We start from the raw sequence: 17,767 nt of genomic DNA, 5'->3' as shown, positions 1-17,767 counted from the left end.
CAGAGCCGCTCCACTTCTGCCGCTGCCAGGCTAAACCACCCCTCTTCGCCCTGGCGAGGAGAGGGGGCGGGGCCACCCCGCGCTCTCCTCCCAGAGGCCGCGCCCCCTTTTCCGCGCCCCGCCTCCTCAGTGGCTGATCGAGTTTGGTAGCACCAACCCACCCCCCCACCCCGCACGCGCCTTTCCTCAGAGGGTAGCGGCGATGCGGAGGGAGCTTTAACGCCTCCCTATTGGCTGCAGCTTCGCACCTTAGTCACGCCCACCGTAAACGTCCGTCAGTAGTGACAGTGGGGTGAGGGGACGCTGCCCGCCTGTTGCCGAGCCTCCTGGAGTTCGAGCGAGGCGTTAGGGAGGGAACATATGCAAATAAGGGCGGAGGGACGGTTGGCGAAGCGCGTGCCGGCGGGACGGTTGCCGCTTCCTCGCGCCCAGGTTCGCGTTCTTATTGGGCAGGAGCCCTCGTGACCTCAGCCGTGAAACTGGCCGTGTGAGTAAGAGAACCGCATTAGTCCTTCCGGTTGTGGAAGGAGGCGCTTGTATGAGGGGCCTGGTAGTGGTGGGGGGGGGGTCCGCGGGGGCGTGAAGTTTGAGGGTAATGGGCGGAGGGTGAGGCTGTTCATTGGAGAATAATCTGTTAAAGGGCGCGGTGTTTGAGAGGCCTTCTTAACAACCCCGTGAAAGGTTTTTGGAGGATCAAACCTCAGGTTTGTGCTTGGGACTCGGGACGGTGCCCTGAACATGCACACTGACTTCTCTTCTGCCATGTGAATCCTCCAGGGTGATGCATCTTCACAAGGCCGGTAGTTGAACTATGGCATCCACTACCGCGTCACATAGTGATAGTTGCCAACTCGGAGAAGCTACAAAAGGGAATTAGACAAATGCACGGAGGATAAGGCGCTCAGTGGCTGCTGGTCATGACTGCTGTCCACTCTGAGGTGGTATGTCTCTGAATTATAGTTGCTGAGGAACATGGGTGTAGCCAGTATTTGGGGGGGGCAGTACTGATCTGATTGGTCAGTTAATTATTTCTATTGGTTTACTTGATCTGAGGGGGGCAGCTGTTCACCCCCCCACCGCCCCTGCTTGGCTACACCCATGCTGGGGAAAATGAACAGGAGTGTGTTCCTGACCTGCTTGGGCTTCTCAGAGGTAACCAACTTCAAGCGCAGAGACGCCATCGGGAAGGGAGGCAGCAGTTGGACACCTTCGTCTTGCTTCAGCTGACAGTTCCCTCTCTCTGAAGCTGCCCACAGCTGTATTTGAAGCTAAGACAAGGAGAAGCAGGATTCTCTCCATTGTGCTTAGATCAAGCTTCGTGGCCTTGATTATTGCTTGCTGTAGTACAGATATGAAGGACTTTGCATAACAGAAAGTCAAAAGGGAGGGCTGTACATCATACAGAATCATTCCATTCTTCAAACAAATTCTAGTGGACTGAGACATTGGGATATCCAAGGAGGCAGGTGGAACAAGAGTGAGTGAAGGTGTAGGAGCTGGGAACTACTTTGGTGAATAGGTGGATTAGAAAAGGAAAGAGCATTGGGGGCTTGACTTGGAAGCATTATGAGTGGATTGCTCTATGTCTTCCTGTGTTGCAAGGGGTTGGACTAGCTGACCCTTTGATCCCTTCTAGCTCTACAATTCCGATTCTGTAGATCATTTGGAAGCATAATGTACCTACTATGCATATGAAATTATCCTTTGTAAGTCCCCTCAGAAGGATGCATTATTTATCTTAAATAAATAAATCTGGTTAGCCACTTTAGAAACAGATGGGCCGTTGGTTTTATCCAGCAGCTTCTTCTTAAGTTGTATTTACATGCATAAATTTTCAGGTTCAATCCTGACTCATTTAAAAAAAACAAACCAACAACCCTGAAGGGTTTTTGTCATCAGTATACAATGCTGAGCTAAATGCAGCCTGATGCTGAGCTAAGGATCTGACTGCATAAAGCAGCTTCCTACATTTGCCCATTCTTCCCTTTTGGAAATGTGGGGCGGAGGCTGAGCTGAACTTTGTACTTGAAACAGCAGCAAGCCGTGAATGTGTGCATCAGTTTTCATTATGATCGATCAGTCTTTCTGTATCGCAGTGTTTTGTTTCCCTTGACACTTGTGTCCTGTTTGTGTGTTCATTCATGTGATTTATGGTCATGTGCAATGGGACTGTGCCTGCACCTGTTCTCACTCCACTGCTGCTCATGCATAGAAGGGAGAGTGCTCTATGTGTCAAATAAGTTCCCTTGTGATGTGGATTCCTCATTGCACAGAGTTCCATATCATAGGAGAAGCCTATGTGTACAGATCTTGCTCTTCTGTACAGCACTGTTCCCTAGCATGTGGGCTTGGGAACTATCGCTATACTCTTGATCACTGATCATTTGAGGAGGGAAATGCACAAATGTGGAGGGGGGTGACATCAAACTGGGGTTTGTAGTAAAACTAGACTAGAACCAGTGTGGCATAATGGTTTGAGTGCTGGAGTATGACCTGGGAGACAAGGATTCAAATCCCCACTGAGAAATGAAGCCCAGTGGGTGAACTTGGGCCAATCACTCCTCCTTAGCCTAACCTACCTCACAGGACTGTTGTAAAGATGAAATGGGGCGAAGGAGAACCATGTACAGCACCTTGAGCTCACTGGATGAAAAAGGTGGTATATAAATGTAATAAATAAAAAGATAGTTTAGTGTGTATTGAAAATGCATGCCAGTTGCCATTCCAGTGTCTCAGCACATTGTGTTGCATTTTTCATTTTCTTTTCCCTTTGAAACACGTGTGGGAGTTACCGGTAAGCTGGTACTGAAAGAAGAAACAGAGAGTTGTCCCCTGGGCAATGTATATTACGTTTCATTCTGATACTTTGGTGTTCAACAGTGTTACTTCACTGCAAACAAATTTTCATAAAGAATACTCAACCAGCTAGTAGTTGTTAAATGAAAAGTCTCACTTCAGTCATCTATGGCCAGAGTAGCAGATATTTTTCAAGTGTCCTAGATATTTTCTCTGCTCACAAATATTTATCCCCAATTGTTTCCCAAGCTATGATTCTCCCCTCTACCAACTCTGGATAGCCATAAAATCATGAAGAGGCGCTTTTTTTTTTTTACTTTGTGGGCTTTTAGTTTGCTTTCTTCTGTTTAATAATTTCCAGCTATAGCCCATTAGGAATCAGTCAATGGGACCAACCAAGCTGGTATTTGTAAAGTGAGTAGTTGCCACCTTCCAGTTTGTCCCAGTTTTGACAAGCACCGCAGTCACCTACTAGTAACAGCTCCATATGATGGCTTAATAAAGGTATGAGGAACTGGCTCCTACAGTCAGACCAATGATCCATCTAGGCCAGGTCTGTTTACTGTTATTGGCAACAGCTCTGCAGGGTATCAGGCAAAAGTGTTTCACACAGATTTATTTGAAATCAACTAACTGCCAGTGCCAGGGAGTGGGCCTGGGGCTTTGGGCTAAGATGTCAATTATTAAACTATGTTTTCTAGCTTAGCTGTGGAAAAACACGTGATGTCGTTTAGAGTAGAAGAGGCATATTCTATGAATCTGCTATTAAAATTGGTTTGTCTTTGGAACACATCCTCCTATGGTTACCCAGTGTGGATTTTATCATACATCATCTTTATTAGATGCATCTGTTTTGTTGAACTGTTTTTTATTTATCTGTTCACTTCCTATAAAACATCAGTGCTCTCTTCCATAGCTGAAGTCAAATGTTTTGTCTCTTTTCTTCTTTCTTTCATTTTAAAATATAGTTGGCTTGGATGAAATGAAGCCATTATCAGTGGATTCCAGAATATTGTCCCTGGCTTCCCAGGCTACTGAAAGCCCTGATCAGCATGTCCCTGTGCTGCTGCTGAAGTTAAAAGGTAAATGGGTTGAGTTCTTTCAGACCTGTAATGAAATAGTTTCAAGTGTTGAAATTCTTATACTATAAATGAAATTGTTTTTCACTACTCGTTAAACTCTATCTGAACTATTGAGATTCACTATTCTACAAAGTCTATATGTGCATATTATTTTCTGCAAGTCTTTCCAAATATAATTATTGATTTGAGGCCAAAAGAGGAAAAAGAACTCATCTATAGGAGATGGTTAGTTTCTTTTCTGTCCTTTTTCAATACGGCAGCTGTATAAATGATATTGCTGTTTGACAGGGGTCATGGACTTCCTCGAGATCTTGTTATAGGGTGATATAACAGAGTATATGTGTTTATAGAAACAATCTCCCTCTCTGTGAATATATAAACTTTTCTCTCCCCACCTTCCACTGACTGTCATTGGAAATGTGTGTACCCAGCGCATAAGAGACTATATGCAAACTAAGCCAATTTTAACGAGTATATCTAATTTGCATTATTTTTAACACTATGCAAAGAATAGAATGTTGAAAGGCAAAAGTAGGGAAATAGAACCAAAGAGGTGCTGTGCCACAAGAACGAGGATTAAGGATGAAGGGAAGAACTGGGAGCTGTATGTATGTTTGTTATGTTTGAGCTAGAATGGGACTTCTGTGCAGGCTTGTGTGGAGCTTGCCTGAGGCCCGGGGTGGGAGTCTTGTTAGAATAAAGGTTTTGGCATGACATTGTAAGTCCAGCAGGCCCCTAGCAGGGTCCCCTGACACCTTGGCCCTTTGAGGCCTGGGATAATTGTACCTGGTTACACCTCCCCCCGCATGGGCCTGTTTCTGTGTTCTTAAAATCTCTATGGTAAAAGTTGCTCCTACTTATAAGCAAGTCTTATATACATTCTGGACAGAGACTGCTGATGAACTGCAGCAGCATTATAGCTAGAGGAACTGTCAGTTGCTAGAGGGCTACTTTCTAGTAAAGGAAGTCTTTGTGGCCAGAGTCTAGTAATTCTACTGGTGCAAAACAAGGAAGTCTTCTATAAGCCACCTTATTTTTCATCATCCTTGCATCTCCACCGTTTCTTAATTCTCCTTTGCACCATCCCACTGACTTATTTGCCCATCTTTTTCTATCCATCTATAATGTATTCTGTAAGCATTCTACGTATGAATCGTCTGGTTTGTTTGTTCTATAGATTTCCTAGCTGGCAATTGCCTCTGTATCAGTGTTGCAGTAATGACAAGATGGTAGTTGGGGCTCCACATTGCCTCATGCTCACTTAATCTTTCTTGATATTATACTCCCTTTCAGAGTAAAAGGTTCGCTTAGTGTCACATGTTGTTATTGAGAAAGTATAATTTTGTCACCCAAGCTCCTGGTCCATCTGTTTAGGTTTATTTTTCTTCCCTAGATATTTTAAATAGTGCACCGCCTGGGAGCAAAGAATTAAAAAAAATTAAACAAGACTTGTACTACTACGATCTGGTTCAATACTGCACATTAGTCCTTAAGCAAGATTATACAAGAGTGCTTGGAGGCTGGACTACTGCTGCCCAAATAGCAGAGATACTAAGGTAAACTCGTCCATGGTTACACAGCTTTTATTCCTGAATTGCCTCTAGCCCACCCTTCTTGAAATCATTGTGTGACTGTGTATTAGCCTGGGTGTATTACAGCATTGCCTGCAAACTGCTAAAATGTATGTGTGTTTATTTTCTCAGCCAGTGTTGTGTGGGCCTTGAGGTAAAAGAAGAACCAGAGGAGTTTTACAATAAGCTACTTCCTTCTGTAGCAGACAATCTCCTCTTCTTGGGGAGGCGCCTGCAAGCACGATTCATCCGAGCGATCAAGGTATTCAGGCTGAACGGCTTAAGGTTGTGTAGTGGAACTGTTTTGTAACTTCTTGACATGTTAACATGCTGAATAGTTGATTTATTCAGGCAGTCTTCCCTTGCCCTGCCCCCCATCTCCAGACGCCTTGCATACCAAATACCAAGGGCATATCTTCTGTGGAATCAGGACTCGGAACAAGTATATTACAGCAGGAAGCTTTGGCCTATTATGATATTGTTTGATGCCATGGTTGACAGCAAGGGATACTGAAATTTTGGATCAGCTCCAGTAAAAGTTAAATCACTAATAGTTTATTGAACATGAAAAAAAAAATGCAAGCAAAATTATGACATGCCTCCAGGACAAATATTGTGGTGTAGATGCTTTCTTCTTAAAGCAGCATTTCAACAAAAGTTGAACTAGATGTTGAAAGTTTTAATTCACAGTATTCCAAAAAGGTTGGTGGATTTGATGAATCAGATTACAGTAGTAGCATTACTGACCCATGGAACCAGCTGGTTTTCCAGTAGAAAAAGTGTTTTTAAAGTTTTTAAAAGATGCATCTGTCCACCAATGGTGATTGGCAAAGGAGTTCCCAGACCTCAGACTGATGAAGTTTGGATGGAGGGAGTTTCAGAATTAACTATCCTTAGCAAGTACCGTATTTTTTGCTCTATAAGACTCACTTTTCCCCTCCTAAAAAGTAAGTGGAAATGTGTGTGCGTATTATGGAGCGAATGCAGGCTGCGCAGCTATCCCAGAAGCCAGAACAGCAAGAGGGATCTTGCTGTTCTGGTTTCTGGGATTCAGAATATTTTTTTTCTTGTTTTCCTCCTCCAAAAACTAGGTGCGTCTTATGGTCTGGTGCGTCTTATAGAGTGCAAAATACAGTATATAACTTCAGAGTAAGTTGCTTTCAAAGTAATGTTTCAGGAATTATAATCTTAATTTCTTGCTTTTTTGTGAAGGATGAAGAGAGGAATGAATTTTTACACTGTTTGAGAACAGTCACTGATGCCATCTGCTGGCTCTGTGGCGGATTCATTCAGCTAACAGCAAATGGTAAGGGAAGAAAGATCTGAAAGATCATTACTATAGCTGCATAGCGGTTTCTGGTGAAATATTTTCCCCTTTTGTGATCTGCTTGTAGATAACTGTTGTGTTTTTCCTTGGTAAAACTACAAATTCATGGATATTGCTTCATGGCTTGAGTTTTCTTCCTGTTTTTCACCCTAGTGCTTCAGAATAGACACTTCCAGCAACTGCTGATGACGGACGATGTTGAAACTTCAACCATAATGATGTCTGTGTTGCAGAATATTTTAAGAGTCAATAGGTAATTGATATACCTTAATTTAAACATTTCCCTTAATATATCTTAAAGTTTATCATACAGTGCTAATCACTTCTCTGAATTTATTTACATGAGCAAGAGATACTGCCAGGAGGAGAGAGTTAAAGGCACAGTAAAAGCTCCAGAAGAATGACAGGTGGTTTCCTAGTGGCTGTTTTAGTTCAAGATAACTACATAAATATCATCCGTAGAACTTCCATGATCGTTCATAGGTAGCATCCAGGATTCTGAAATCAAAGGCCTTTTTGAGCAGCTTATTGTGCATTAATTACCCTTTGATGGTAGAGTGTTCTCACATCATCTTCAGGATTATGTTTTTATTATGGGAGTTTCCCATTTCTTTCCCATTCAAGGTAGTCAATCTATTATTCCCTCTAGCTAGCAGGTGACATTGCTGTGCTGTATGCAGGTGTGTGCCAAGGCCCCCTACTGGGTGTTTTTGTAATATGTTAGTGATAAGTGACAAACTCTTCCATTCCATTAACTGCTGCACATGTTGCATGACCTCTTGCTATAACAGTATCGTTTTTTGACTTAAGTAGAGATACCATATAGATTCATACACCTTGAGTCCTTTCTGTCTGCACCAAATGGTTACGATTCCAAATTTAGAAGGAATGTTTTATAATGCATTACCTCAAGAGGCAGGCGACTTTTAATAATGTCTAACCAACAGCCATATCCTCTTCTCTCTGGAGGACCATCTATCAGTTCAGCTTGTATTTATTAATTTTATTGTGTGCATTTATTTATTAAATATTGTATCCTGCATTTCTTTTATAGAGATCCTCTCAGAGTGGTCTACTCTGAGCAGTTTAGAACACTTGAATAAGCAGTGGTATCTTGGTTGTCAAACTTAATCCATTCCAGAAGTCCGTCCAACTCCTGAAACGTTTGAAAACCAAGGCGCGGCTTCTGATTGGCTGCAGGAGTTTCCTGCACTCAAGCAGAAGCCACGTCAGACGTTTGCCTTCCAAAAAAAACGTTCAAAAACTGTAACACTTCAGGTTTTCAGCATTCGGGAGCCAATTTGTTCATCAACTAAGCCGTTTGAGAACCAAGGTTCCACTGTAGTAGCTTATAATCTCAATATAATGAAAGCCAGTACAACCATAGTCAACCCAAGCAAAACTTCTTCTGTGTGATCCATTTTGATTACTTTTCAATACTATTAAGAGAAATCCCTTTTACAACCTTTAAGCAGCACTACAGTTGTATTTTAAAGTTACTAAAGGGTTTGGTGCAATACTTGCTAGCTACTGTAATCTGCTTACCTTCCCCTCCCCTCTGGCACCATTGAATAGACTCCAGTATCATTCCATCTTTTCTCTTGTTATGTCAGTGCTGTGTTACTTCAAGTTGCTGAAAAGTCCCTGCACTGCATTTTAGATGAGCTTGTTTACAAGCTTTCGTCTTCCATCAATCCTGTCATAGGAAATGCAGCTATAAAGCTGTTACTCTTGATTGCACAGTCTGATGCCCAACTTGTGACAACATTCGCTACCCGCTACAAAGGTTTGTTACTCTGTTTCTCAGACTTGGGAAGAATTTTGTAGTAACGCTGGCACTGATTAGCCCTTCAGGGTCAAGGCCCACTATAATTCCAAAAGCAAAGGTATACTTTGTACAGCCTAGAACTTGTGTATCAATTCTAAAAGGTATTGAATGTGAAAACTTAAAGTTCCATACATGTCAGTGGGACTTGCTCTCAGATTAGCATAAATCCTATTGATTGGATCCAGAATTGAATGGGACCTAGGTTCAAGTAACATAATGTGGATCCAACTCTATGCTTGGTACAAACCTTGGTACAAAATAACTGCATCTGATGTTCACTACTTTTACTGCACAGGAAAGGCAATAGCTACAGTAATGCTAAGCCATACATTGTATGATGTAACATTATAAGCAGGAGCCTCCGCAAGGCCAAGTAAAGGCTTGAGTTCAACTAGTCTTCCCCTCCCACCTTCTGTAAGGCTAGAAGAATAAAACAGAACTTGGTTTCACTTAATGGCTTGTCATTAACACAAAAACCAGGAGTCCAGGTTTAAAATAAACACTTAAGTTGTTAACAAGCCTGCTTTGTAACTCGTGGTTTTAAGTCGGCTTCTTTTACATTGACTAGAGTTTATTTAACACCAGGATTCCTGGTTTGCACATAAGGACAAGCCAGGAATTGGCTAAAGCGAAACTGAAACATTTATTCCTCCTCCCAGCCGTTTAGGGGGATGGTCTAGTGCTTGAGTCTAATGCTTCATGTGGACTCCTCTATACTCAGATATATAATGCTAAACCAACAGTGGGGAAGCTGGAGTCTAACATCATCTGGATGGCCACAGTGCCCATCATTTTTGACTGTTGATCATGCTGGCTAAACGGGATGAGTGTTGGAACCACACAATGTCTGGAGGGCCTCAGGCTCCCCATCCCTCTGCTAAACTGGTTTAATGTTACATGTAAACACTGTCAGTGTCTTCTATAAAGTTAAGCCTACCTGAAATTGATTAGCCAAGCTAGCCCATGAAACTGACAAGCAACAAAATAAGTTTTTATTCTGCATTGCCATTCAGTTGAGCTGGTACCTGGGCTCCGTAAAATTACAGCATGTATAGATTAATTCCAGGTGCTTCTTGTGACATCTGAGAGCAACTACTTCTTGGTAAACATAGTGCACTCCCTCCGAATTTTCCAAAAGTGAATGCCAAAAGCTGCCATTCCACCACCGATTACCAATGCCAAGTTTGTTCAGTCAATACAATTGTCTTGGTGGGTTCTATATTAAACCAGGACAGCATACCTGAGCTGTCATTATATATGAAATTGGTCTTTTCCTGCATGGTACTAATTGCATTGAGTATTTTGCCATGATTTTTCTTCAAAATATATGGCCTAGAAAGTTGTAGCACTATTGCAACCATTTCAATATTGCATTTTAGGGCGTGTCTGTACATGTTTTATGTGTACATTTGAAAATACTCTATCCCATTGGGACAAATGCATTTGGCAGTGTGCATTATACTAGTTCATACACCAAAAGGCCCATGGTTAGCTTGTTTTCCAGCTGGAGGGAAATCTGGCTTTCCCCTCACTTTGCAGGTGTAAACACCTTTAGTTGTATCAACACTTTGTTCATTCTTTTCACCATTCATTTTTTTGTGAGAAAAATTCATGCTACTGTCTGCTTTGGCATGTACAGCTATAATTTTCCAGTGTCTGCAGGATAAGCAAACTAACTGTGCTTCTTATAAAGCAGCATATTTATCTTGATGTGTCTCACTGATTAAGGACTACAAAGCCTTCTAAGCAAGCAGTGGAGTGGCAAAGGATTTGACAGGAACCTCAATCAGCTTTTGGACTTGCTGCGCTCAGAAAATTACAAGGCTGTCAAAACACAGGTGTGGTGGAAATCTTACTGAGTTCTGTATGTGGTGGAAGTAGCTTGTATTTAAAGTTTCATCAGTATATTACTGTATATTTCAGTGCCTCCAACCAACATCTATTCACTAGATGTTATAGGTAAAGGTAAAGGTAAAGGTACCCCTGCCCGTACGGGCCAGTCGTGTCCGACTCTAGGGTTGTGCGTCCATCTCACTTAAGAGGCCGGGGGCCAGCGCTGTCCGGAGACACTTCCAGGTCACGTGGCCAGCGTGACGAAGCTGCTCTGCCGATCCAGCACCAGCGCAGCACACGGAAACGCCGTTTACCTTCCCACTATAAAGCAGTACCTATTTATCTACTTGCACTTAGGGGTGCTTTCGAACTGCTAGGTGGGCAGGAGCTGGGACCAAAAGACAGGAGCTCACCTCGCCACGGGGATTCGAACCGCCAACCATACGATCGGCAAGTCCTAGGGACTGAGGTTTTACCCACAGCCCAGATGTTATAGGTACAATAGATCAATTAACACAGAAACACCTCTAAGAGTTTATAAATCTCATACACCCCCCCTCTTTTATTGCAGCTTTCAAATACAAAAATACATTGTCAATTAAATCATTAAAACAGTGCATGAAAGGGCATAAGCAGTCACTTTAAAAACACATCACCATATAAGTAGGTATGATTAAAAGCACAGTGGAATAAGAGTCTTTGCTACCATTGTTAAACTTGGGAGAAAGGGAGCCAACAGACATCTATCAGAAATGAGTCCAGGTGCCCGCACTGAGAAGGTCCACTCTGTGTTCCCCACCTCAGAAGCTGGTAATGCACTACTGAAGGTGGGAGAAGATGAAATAGGGCCTCACATGTTGAACACAGGTAACTTAATATGGGAGGAAGCATTACTCCAGATAATCTGGTCCTAAGCTGTTTAGCTCTTTAGAGGTAATAAGCAACATTTTGAATTGTGCTCTCAAATGAATTTGAAGCCAGTGCAAATGGACAAGAGCTGGTGTAATAAGTTCTGAAAAGCAAGCACTAGAAACCACTTGGGCTGCTGAATTTTGTTCCTGTCAGTGTCTAAACACTCTTCCCCACAACCTCTGCAGCAGTGCAGTCTCGATGTGAGCAGGGCATGAGTGACACTTGCCTGATCAGCATGGCCCAGGAAAAGGTGCAGCTGGCACACAAGCTAAAGCTAAGCAAATGGATCTTTTCCCAATTCATCAGTGAATATTAAGGTGCAGGGGGATTTTCAGGTTGTCACTTGACAACTCTGAGAATGCGAAATGGACACTGGTGGTTGAGGAGGGGATAAACCTTTCTCAAAGGACTTGAACTGTGGTTTTGTGGCTTTTAAAGCAGTTGTTAGCTGTTTAAATTGTATGTTGTCTTGAGATGATTGCGTGGATTGTTCCGTTGGGCAGGCTGATAATGCTTGCATATTCAGAACATTTATAATGGTTGTTAAAAAATGAATTATTGTTTTCATTTGAATCATGTAAAGTTGAGGTATTGTATTACCTGGAAAGAGGCAGATCAGTTTGAATTCACACAGGAATTGTTCTGGCAAATAATAGTATGACATTGTCCACCTCACCACCGAGGAATAGTTTAAATTGACATGGGGCAAGGGGGAGATGCAAAGCATTAAAGTTGTATTAATATTGTCACTGTGCTCGATGGGGAAATGAGCATAATCCTCTGACCCAGTGCTTTTTTTCAGGGAACACTCAAGGGTACGCAGCACCACCTTCTTCTTCTTCTTCTTGTTGTTAAAAAGTGTCGTACTTACTGTAACAACTCCAGGGTGAGTACCGGCACCTGTTTTTTCTTAGATAAAAAGCACTGCTCTGGCTTGTTTATTTCAGAGACTACATCAAGCAGCTTGCTTAATCCAAGCAGCATGGAGAGGATTTCAAACTCGAAAAAGATTAAAGCAGCTTCCAAAAGCAGTAACAATCTTGCAGAGAAATTTCAGGTAAAGCAAGACCTTTGGTTTATTACAAACCTGTGGATGCAAACAGATGGTTATGTGATGGAGCCCTTCTTCCTCCCACTCTCTTGTCCATTCTCCTATTCCTTTCCCTTTTCTTCCCTTATAGATTAGGTTTTTGAAGTTCCCTAATACTTACATTCATTCCCTCTAATAATATTGTGTTGGCTAGAAACGTTGTTGTGAGAATATGTTAAGCAGCATGCAAATTTCTTGGTGCTACATTAGCTAATTGATTGCAGAAGTATAGAGGGGTTTGCTCTATAATAAAATGCATTTTAAAAAGGTATCTTAACGGGCACATGTTTGGAAAATCCAGTAGAGGGCAGACTTCGCATGTAATGGGTTTCCAGATTTTGGCGCAATCTTTGGTTCCAATCAGAATTTCAGACTTCACTACTAAGCATCCAGGCCATGATTTAAAGTATGTTTGTGCATACCACTACATGTGCATCTTGAGACTATTGGGGTACATGTTCCCATCTGCAGGATAAATGCACACCTGTTTAAATGTAGAACACTCTCTTTCTGGTCATTGACCGTATTAAAGATATTTGATTTTGTAGAACACTCTGTCCCCTGTAATTTCTAAAACTTTGTTGCTGTAGAGCTAAAAGAAAACAGGAGTTGCAAGGTTTAAAAAAGCAGAAAGAAGAGGAGGACCTCCGCCAACAATTGCAGCTTCGGAGACAGAGAGCCATGAGGCTGTTCCATGAACGACAGCTTACGCTACTGGAAATAGTTCATCCAGGTATGGTTATTATAGTAGCATGAAGGGCATTTTCCATGCAGAAACAAATTTCCCATATTCTTTCTTGTTAGTTGAAAACTTCTATTCATACTCTGTTTCCTAAGACTTAGTATTTGAGGCACAAGATGCCATTTCCTTAAATGGCCAGGTATTTTTTCAAGGGTATCAGCATCTTTCCCTTGGGTCCCTTTAGGACTTATAGGGAGATAGTGATAATGTATACTTAGAACAAGTTGATGGGAGAAATGAATGTAATTCGGTGCTCATTCAGTAAATGTGAATCATTTCTTTGCCTTAGGTTTATGTGCTTTCTCTCCCACTCATTCTCTGTTTCCTTCATTTTGGAAGGTAGCAACTGTACTGGAACATCCTTAATATCAAAGCCTGGGGCAGGATAGCTATCCACTTCGTTTCCCTGTGCAATTTCTTCTATCTGTTTCTTTCAGTATTGACTATTGCGGCCCCTTGTCAGGAATGCAATTCTACGTTTGGATCTGAACTGCTCATTGAATGTGAATAGTTTAATTTCCCCAGAGGATCTCTATGTGAATAATTTCCTCTTGGACTTTGGTACAGGGCCTCATCTGTGTAGCAGCTGGACCACAAATCTCCATCCTTACCAAAACGTCCTCAAACATATCTGGATGTTGGTTTAGAAAAAGGTCTGCTTCTGCTGTTTGAGCTGAATTTTTTTGAAACCAGCTGGCTTGTCTTGAGTCTCCCATGAAACCCAAACATATTCAGAAATTTGCCTGCTTTATCTCCTAGGTCAGGTAGATAAGCATATGCATGAAATGGAGGAGAAGTCAGCCATAACTATCCAAAGATACTGGAGAGCATTTAGGGAAAGGAGAAATTTTCATCATCAAAAGAAGTCTCTTAAGCAGTATAAAGCAGCTGTCCTCATTCAGAGAGCGGTGAGTATGCAACCAAGTGCTGCCATGACATAAAATTTACCCAAAAAGTTAACATTCATGTTTTAATTCAAAGCTTCCAGTATAGTCTACTATAAGCATCTGTTCTCAAAATTAAGCTGGAGCATTGGTCTTCAGAATCTTCATAGCAAAAATTTGCAAAAATCTGAATAACCCTTTTAAAAACCTGTTACAAGAAGCTGCCGAAGAATTGAGACCATAGTGCTGAATATTACCCTAGAAAACCATTTATGGCTTCATCATCCCCCCCCCCACCGCCCCCTGGCCACTCCTTCCTACCAATTTATAAAATTATTCTTTAATTTGATGACATTGTGGAGGCCAAGTTCTTATTTGAAGCTGCGCTTGCAGAACCACATTCTCCAGCTAAATTGAGCCTTGCCGAATTGTAGCTGCCTGAAGAAAAAAAATCAAATGGAGAAACATGCATATTTCTTTGTATTCATTTCCATGTTGACAGAGCACTGAATTTAGAGTCACTCTTGTTTTATTTTATTTTTTATTGTATAAAACAAGAATATTATAATAAAGTTTTAGTTTAAATGGAATAAAAGATACTATTTGTTCATGAATTATCTCGTGTGTGTGTGTGTGTGTGTGTGTGTGTGTGTGTGGATTCCCAAGCTAACCAGAAGGCCATCAAGAAACTATCCTGCTGTAAAAATTCTGACTGTATAAATACGTTGTGTTACTTGAATACTTTTGTTTCCACAGGTGCTTAAATTCTTGGAAAAGCAAAGGAAAAGGAAAGCTTATTCTCTCTTGAAACAGTCCAAGCACCTCTCTGATGAACAGAGGCTATCATTGCAACAAAAAGTGAATGACTACATCAAACTGCACCCGGTACATCATCATTCCTCCTTTGGCTAGGGCACCTTTTCACATTCATTTGTTGGCCAAGGAATGCTTAAAGACATGCTGGGAAACCCTGCATGTTGCCGGGGAGTCTAGGCACACTTTCAGTTTACACATGGCATGGTCACACATGACATTATTTTAGCCTTGACAATGCGCAAAGATCTCATTGGAGCTGTGCATGACAGAAGAAGACAGATGATGGTGAAGACAGGTAAAAGCTGGTTTTTAGGGAAGCATCAGTGCTACATCTTTGTCTCCTCACTGAAGGACCCTGTAACTTCCAAGGAACCTGGGTAACCTAGGATCACAGTTTGAAAACCACATCCATAGAACAACAGGAATGTTTTGCCCCTAATCACTACTTTGACAGGAGCCACAATACAGCATTGGCAGTTAGATAACTGCAATAACTCAGTGGGGAGGGGGAAATCTGTTGCCTCCTATCCTAACTGCAACTGCTTTTTTGATTCCACACAAACTCATGAACTAGTGAGTCTGTTTCATTTCCATAAATGACAGAACATTTTTCACTTATCAAATGGTTGCATGGGTGCTCATACATATATGCACACATCCTTTATGGTACTAATATTAAAGTGTTTAAGGAAAGCTTTAAAAAGTAGGTGTTCCTGATCAGAGAAATATTACCTTCATAGGAGAACCTTAATTGGGGGGCCCTGAGTAAGATAGTTGTCAACAGGAATGCAGCTGGGCTTTTTATTGTTTCACAAGGACTGCCAGTATGTTTACAGATTTATTTTTTTTAGTATTCTGCTTCTATTGCTTTCATATGTTGCTGGTCAATGGTGCTGCTGCTGCTGCAAGCAACTGCAGCCAGGAGGTGCATATGAGACCTGTGTGCATACCTGTTGCAGCAGTACCAGTTTTGCTGTTAGCTTTCCCCCACAAACCATTTTTTTAAGTCTAAGAAACTACTTTGACAAGAGACCCTGACTGTAGAGAGAGAAATTGATGGGTAGTAGAGGTAATGATGGCTCTACAATATCACTTGCCAAATCTTGAAAAGTTAATATCAGTACACAGCCTTTACCTAGAGTTCCATGCTGTTTACCTGACGTAAACTCTGAATATATCAGCAATATACTGGTCCCTCTTTATTTGGTCTGTGAAACAAGGTATTGGGTGTTGCTTGGTGCTTTCCCCCCCTCCCTTTCCCCCATTAATATAATAATAGGAATTTGCTTCTTCCTGAATCCTAATTAGGAAACTAAATTTATTCAGTGATAGATCGATGGCTTCAGGGAGGAAACACAGGAAGAAGCACAGTTATTAGATTTACAAGTACCCAAGAAATGCAAATATTGTGCTGTAGACATCCACAAAGGTTTGAAGCTGATAACCGCTAACAGTGACAGGCACTATAATTTTTCTCCAGGCTTCTGAAATGTCACAAGAAATGAGCAGGGAACTTCATCATCAAGCTCAGGAAAAGCTGGCCCAGTATTTGTTGAAAAGAAGCCAGGATCGCAAAGCAGAGCAACATAGGGAGGCATTGCTAGCCCAAGTCCACACGGATGTGGACCAGCTAATGAGTATGTGTCTACCTCATCATCACCATTATTTTAGCCTGGCTCTGATTTTCTTCCCATATTGTGGTAAATGTTGATGAAAGTGAGTGTCGGGACTGATTCATGCAAATAGTAGACACCACAGCACTCATCCAGAGATAATCTTTGGTTGTATGACTCATGAGCCATGTAGCCTGTTGATTCCATGGCAATTTTGGTCTTGTTCCCCATTAAGATGTTAATGCTGAGAGTATTTGTGTAAAGGTGTTTTGGGAAACTTCACATAAATCTTCTGCTTGCTGTGTGGGCAGTAACCCTCTTACTGTATCAAAAAACAAAACAAAATGAAGTTCAGTATGCCGGGGTTCTTCTTTTATTTCCCTTTGCCATTGTGAGCTATATGTGGCATGTACTTTCCCAGCATGTTTGAGATTTGGTTTTTAATTGTAGTGCCCAGAAGATGGGTTCACTGAATTATAAATAGAAGAATTAGGTTACAAAAATGAAAGGGATAAACCTACTGGCACTGGCCCATGAAGACTCAAAATAATGGAAAATGGAAGAAATATGGCCCCAAGATGATCAACCTTGTATTTTAAGAAAAAAAAGTAATTGTGATTCTTTTGCTCCTTTTGTCACAGGTGCTCCAAGTCTAACCGAATCCACTATGAAAGATCTGAATATCTTTATGAGTAGATCAGTTCCTGTGGTAGCCAAAGCCAAACAATCCCACAGCACCATGTTGAAATATACACGGTGGCCATGGTGGAAGAAGCTGGAAGAAGACTTCTTAGAGGAAGAAGCTATCTCAGAAGATCTGAGTGCTGAAGTGGGAACTTTGTTCATTGGTGGCAGCAAAACATAATCTGGAATGAACAAGGTTATAGTCTGGACTATGTCTTCTGTGTAAAAAGAAAGTATTCCAAGATGGTCTGGCAAGCAGTCCATCCCATCAAATGTTGTCCAAATGATTTGATTTTTTCAAAAAATTTAGTTAATAAAATGAGTTTGTACTTATGCAATATATATATATAGCTGTTATCAAATTCCTGTTTTACAGATTTTGACCTCTAACCAGAATATCTAAATTGTACCATTCAGATGACTTGGAAATCATTACAATTCACATTTTAAATATTTGTGAAATTCAGTTGGATTGTTAAAAAAAAGTGGGATTTTGAATTTAATTTCATGGGGAGTTAGCTGTGTGTATGTATAGGCTAGGAAATAGAACCTCGGAGCTCTGGGAGGAAGCAAGGGTCTACAGAGAGAA

General features: G+C 41.5%; 1 protein-coding gene across 5 annotated transcripts; it reads left to right on the top strand.

Annotated features, from left to right (window-relative positions):
- Window positions 1-240: 240 nt before the first annotated feature.
- Window positions 241-17,520, top strand: IQCB1 (IQ motif containing B1). 5 transcript variants are annotated; one of them, XM_083742306.1, is made up of 15 exons: window positions 529-550; window positions 1,345-1,477; window positions 3,765-3,878; window positions 5,272-5,434; window positions 5,582-5,711; window positions 6,662-6,755; window positions 6,930-7,029; window positions 8,390-8,562; window positions 10,333-10,442; window positions 12,297-12,406; window positions 13,030-13,172; window positions 13,941-14,089; window positions 14,822-14,950; window positions 16,362-16,518; window positions 17,136-17,520. In XM_083742306.1, the coding sequence occupies exons 1-15, from the start codon at window positions 539-541 to the stop codon at window positions 17,357-17,359; spliced, it is 1,941 nt and encodes a 646-aa protein (XP_083598432.1). In that variant the 5' UTR covers window positions 529-538; the 3' UTR covers window positions 17,360-17,520. The 5 variants fall into 5 exon arrangements, with proteins under 5 accessions (XP_083598435.1, XP_083598434.1, XP_083598432.1 ...); XM_083742305.1 differs by lacking the exon at window positions 529-550 and adding an exon at window positions 716-941; XM_083742309.1 differs by lacking the exons at window positions 529-550; window positions 1,345-1,477 and adding an exon at window positions 241-487.
- Window positions 17,521-17,767: the final 247 nt, after the last annotated feature.

Source organism: Podarcis gaigeae, assembly GCF_964106915.1.
Source record: "Podarcis gaigeae genome assembly, chromosome: 1".
NCBI classification, from domain to species: Eukaryota; Metazoa; Chordata; class Lepidosauria; order Squamata; family Lacertidae; genus Podarcis; species Podarcis gaigeae.
The sequence above is the reverse complement of the archived record's forward strand: the minus strand, read 5'-3'. Positions and strand labels throughout refer to the sequence as shown.